Source organism: Macrosteles quadrilineatus, unplaced genomic scaffold, assembly GCF_028750875.1.
Source record: "Macrosteles quadrilineatus isolate MER2022 unplaced genomic scaffold, UCM_ALF_1.0 Scaffold_2__2_contigs__length_208266976, whole genome shotgun sequence".
NCBI lineage: Eukaryota > Metazoa > Arthropoda > Insecta > Hemiptera > Cicadellidae > Macrosteles > Macrosteles quadrilineatus.
In genome coordinates, this window is record NW_026542595.1 from 156,366,369 (window position 1) to 156,371,485 (window position 5,117).

The 5,117-nt window shown below is 40.3% G+C and overlaps 1 protein-coding gene across 1 annotated transcript; it reads right to left on the reverse strand.

Moving 5' to 3' along the window:
• Positions 1–3,904: 3,904 nt before the first annotated feature.
• On the reverse strand, positions 3,905–4,840 carry LOC128985053 (uncharacterized protein F54H12.2-like). The gene has a single exon (XM_054404426.1). It carries the CDS (start codon positions 4,838–4,840, stop codon positions 3,905–3,907), a length of 936 nt encoding a protein of 311 aa, XP_054260401.1.
• Between the last annotated feature and the right edge of the window lie 277 nt (positions 4,841–5,117).

The window sequence follows — 5,117 nt, forward strand, 5'->3', positions numbered from 1 at the left end:
TAAAGGTGATATTGATGTGCTCGCCAACACCGAGGAAAAATACATTACCTTTTCTAAGCGATTCAAACATCCGGGAGCAGGTCGGAGGAAAAGCATCAAACTACAGTTTGTCGATTCATACCGACTGATGTCAAAATCACTAGCAATATTGGCATCAATTCTTCCAGCTGATAAAATGAACATAACAAGAGCTCGCTACCCGGATCAAGAAGAGTTTGACATGCTACGTAGGAAAGGCATTTTCCCTTATGAGCACATTACATCCCAGGAGGTGCTGAACGAAGAAGTCTTACCGCCAAAACAGGTTTTTGGGAATAATGTGACAGATGATGATTATGTGCACGCTCAGCGTGTCTGGACCAAGTTCAACTGCACAACCCTCGGACAATATGCTGACATCTACCTACAAACAGACGTACTACTGTTGGCAGATGTGTTTGAGGGGTTCAGGGAGATGTGTCTAACACACTACGGCTTGGACCCAGCACATTATTTAACATTACCTTCATATGCGTGGGACGTCATGTTATTCAAGACCGGCGTGATACTTGATACTCTTCAAGATGTAGATCAGTATTTATTTTTTGAAAAGGGTATTCGAGGTGGACTAACCCAATGCGTCACTAGACACGTCACCGCAAACAATAAGTTTACCAGAATGGAAAATAAAATAGGTGATCGAAACGGTCAGTGTGCATCAACAAGTGAAGTAGATATTGAAGAGAATGATGATGATACATTTTTAATGTACTATGACGCCAATAACTTGTATGGATGGGCAATGTCTCAGCCATTACCTTACGCCCAGTTTGAGTGGCTATCACGTGCGGAATGCGATGACTTGAACATTGCAGAAATTCCATCGGATGGTGAGTATGGTTATGTGCTGGAAGTGGATCTGGAGTACCCGAGGGATCATGCCATTCATGATAAGCACCGTGACTTACCATTCTGTCCCGAGGTGCGAAAGGCACCAATTTATCAATTACCATATTCATCGGATGACATCACCAACAGCGGTGCGGGAAGATCCAGTAAACTTATGGCCACACTAACGGATAAGGAAGAATATGTGATCCATTATCGTTACCTCCAACAAGCTATGGAAAATGGACTACGTCTTTGTCATATCCACAGAGCACTCCGATTCAAACAGTCGCCGTGGTTAAAACCGTACGTGACACTGAATACTGAACTCAGACAGCGTGCCAGCAATAAATTTGAAGTTGAGATGTTTAAGCTGATGGTAAACGCTGTCTACGGCATGAGTCTCCAGAATGTGAGGAAACATCAAAATCTCAAACTGGTAGCCTCCCACAAAATTTACACAAAGTATGTGGCCAAGGCAAATTTCAATGACAGAGTTTGGTATAACGAGAGCCTAGCCCTGCTTCAAATGGGAAAAGTGCGAATTGTACTAAATAAGCCAGTATATGCAGGAATGTCTATTCTGGACCATAGTAAAAGATGGATGTACGGTTTTCACTACGACATGGTAGAACGATACGGATTGAATAGAATACGAATGACGTATATTGACACTGATGGGATTATTTATGCTATCCGTACCAGAAACGTCTACCGCGACATGATACAACACCTCGATGACTTTGACACTAGCAACTACCCCAACAATCACATCTGCTATGACGGAAGCAACGCAAGAGTACTGGGAAAGTTTAAGGACGAAGCAGGAGGAGTCACTATCAATATGTTCATAGGGTTGATGGCTAAACTATATTGTTTTGTTTTCGGTAAGAGTTCTTGCTCTGTGGGTAACGGAGCTGATAACGACGATATTGGTGCGCCACCACCTGTCAAGAGGGCAAAGGGCATTAATCGTGATGTTGTTAAAAATAAATTGACTGTTGATGACTACTTGGACTGTCTCTATAACAAAACTTGTAAGAGCACAGATAATCAGCGGTTCCAAAGTAGGCATCATATTATGTACACAGTCGTGGTGAGGAAACGATCTCTTGCACCATTTGACGATAAGCGATACGTCATGCCAGAGGATGGAATATCCACACTACCATGGGGGCATTATGCTATACCCCCCAGAGCACCTCCATTACCCGTAGCACCATTTTTACCAGCACCGATGGAGTTGGACGAAAGTTAAATTGTATAGGTAACAAGTCGCATGAGTGTGATGGTTATAGGGCGTTTATGTGTGTGATAAAACAATAAACAGTGAATAGACACTTTAAAGATTATTATATTATAATAATATAGTTAATAGCATTCAGATTTATGTTACAACTCAATGTAAAAGTGATATCATTTAAATTTTTGTTGTATAATATTTTCATTTAAAGTTTACGACTTGGTCCCTGAACTCAAACTATTCTTTGCAGAAACATAATCTCAGAATATTTGCTGTAAGTAATCTAATGTTTATATTTCTGAATAAAGTTGATTGATTAATTGATTGAATATTTTAGTTATGATTCTAGTCTTTGTTTTCTTTTGTTTGTTTCTGTTAATAAACCAGACACATTTTGTATGACTTGTGCGTTATATTTTTATCCCATCAACCTCTTTTGAATAAAACTAAATTTGTAATTTTTCACTTGTAAAAATAATAAGGTAACTTAAAAATATAGGTATAGGTAAGTATAAATTATGAAAGACTGATTTTATAATTGAAAGCTTTTTATTTGAAATAAATCATACACTCTCAGTACAGAGGGATATATTCTTCATTATAAAAGAATATTGTTACTTTTGCAAATCATTTTTTGTTTAAGTACAATTGAGTAAAGACTTTTTTTATGATTGCATCATTTTGAGCAGTCGATGTGTTGTCAAAAAGGTGAACAAAGTCCACCATCTTCATATTGTGATGAGTGGTACGAAGATACAGGTACACCAGACAGTAGTGAGCACAGACAGAAGAGTCGTCACTTTGGAGGCGGTGATCATTGTAGATGTAGCGACATTTGGCGTTACGTTTCAGGAATCCCTGGTAGGTCGGTAAGTATGGTGGCTGGCCGTAGCTGTCAAAGTATTCAATTATTCCATTGCTATTCAAATAGAATGAAACCCAATGTGTACCCCCTTCGTTGTGCGGATCAGTGTTGACAATCATGGCGGTGGATGGAGAGATGTGTTGTGGGATTTGGTCAGCAGCGTAAACTCCCACATTGCTCACAGGTAGTTTGGATAGATGCCTTTCTATCTGCACTGTGTTCATTCTACAGTATCATAACCAATAGTAGCGGCAGAGGCAGCGGCAGCAGCAGTAGTAGTTGTACTAGTAGATGTGCTAAAACAAGAGCAGTAGTAGGATCTCGCATCTCCACTGGTATCCACACATTCATCCAAATTTGTTGTCAGATGTAACCACCCACGTATTGCGACACAGTTGGTGAGCGCACATCGACTGTTTATAGACTTGTGATTGCGACATCGCAAAACGTTTGTTGACATTAAATTATTGATTGAAGTGATTGATTCGCAACCAATTGCACCAATATCGATTACGTTGGTAGTAACAAAGTCCATCACATGATGACGCTTTAAATATTCTTTCTTCTCAAATCCCTTGACGTAAACCGCCGGTCTTCTTGATATACAATCAGTCAATTTGTTAAAAAGTTCATAGTAAGGAATATCACCGAACTCCCATCGTAGTCCGTGGCAGTGTTTTGTGAGCCAGTAGCTTTCCCGCAATTTTTCATCTGACAACTCTGATCGATCGTAAGGTGGTTTAGCAATATGATGCATAAGTAGAACGCCGGTGTCAGCTTCCAAGACGCAAACTTCCTTCAGTGTATATTCATTTTGGTTGTCCTTGAAACATTGAATGTCCACAATGATGGGTGATGATATATTCAATTTCTTGAATGCTCTGCGTAAACGGTCCATCTCAAACGAATGTTTATAGAAAACTGATCGATTAACCGCCAAAGTCCACAATTACATTGCGTTGTCGATCAATCTCGATGACATTGTCAAACTCGGCATAAACCAAACAGTTGACAGTTTCGGGAAGCGCGTCGTCGAATCCGAGTTCCATTCGAACACTACCGTTACGCACCAGATTCCAATGTGTTGTGTCACTTGCAGATAAGTCTGGAGTTAGGTCGAATGCCATCAGACAGTATCCTTGTCCAAAGTCTTCCCTACTGATAACGGTGCCGGCATCGCTAAAATGTACACCAGAACCGGAGAACATCGAATGATATGCCATAACATATTTATCCTTCGATTTTTCAAAGTGGGGCTGTAATGGTTTTGATGGAACTTGTTCTCCGTCAACATATAGACAAAAGAAGTTTGTTTTAAAATGTTCGAAGTTGTAGGGATTCTTTTTAAAATCTCCATTGTATGCGGCATTCGTAACCATTCCCACTATGATGCGTTTCGGCACTTGGCCGAGAAACATATTGTCCAAAGTCTTGTTACGTATTCCAGAGGGTAGTGTGAATGTTTTCAGCTCCACTCGTGTGATTGGATATTTTGCCGTACCAGTCTGGAGTGTTTTACTGTGCGCCAACAGTGCGGTGGGACTTATTTTGCATCTTCGAATCCAGAGACTAATATCGACAATATGTACCTTGAATTCACCAGCGCTGGCCATAATGGAGAACGCATCTTTTGATCGAATAAATTTAAATCTCAACTCTACGCCATTTAGCATGAACTTATTCTGATTGCAAATATCCACATGCAAATGTCCGAGCATATCAATCTCACGGCTTTTATTAGTTAGCTCCCGTCTCGCTTTGAGTCCTTCATTTTCTTCCGCGCAATCGTTCATGTCAATACCATCGTCCGTGTACCAAAGACTGCATGTTAGATGTGATTTTCTAGCATCGTATCCATAGTTCATTAGCGTTTCAACGTAAGCTCGATATGCATATGTGTTGTTTTGGGGCGTAACAAGTTTTTGATTCATAAACATATCCACTTGACTAAATAGTGAGTGTAACCAGTTGTTGACCGGCCCAACTGTTTTCGCCTCTTCGTCAGTAGTGACCGCAGTTCCATTAGATTTAACAATAGACGCGGTCAATTGTATCATTGTTTGTGAAAGGTCAGTATATTCATCACCATTGCCCGGAACTACAAACTCTATTGGCGCATCATCGGTCAATGTGGATATTGGT

Bases quoted from the DNA above. Each gene is read 5' to 3' on its own strand.
- LOC128985053 (XM_054404426.1), bottom strand. From the start codon at position 4,840: ATGAACTATGGATACGATGCTAGAAAATCACATCTAACATGCAGTCTT.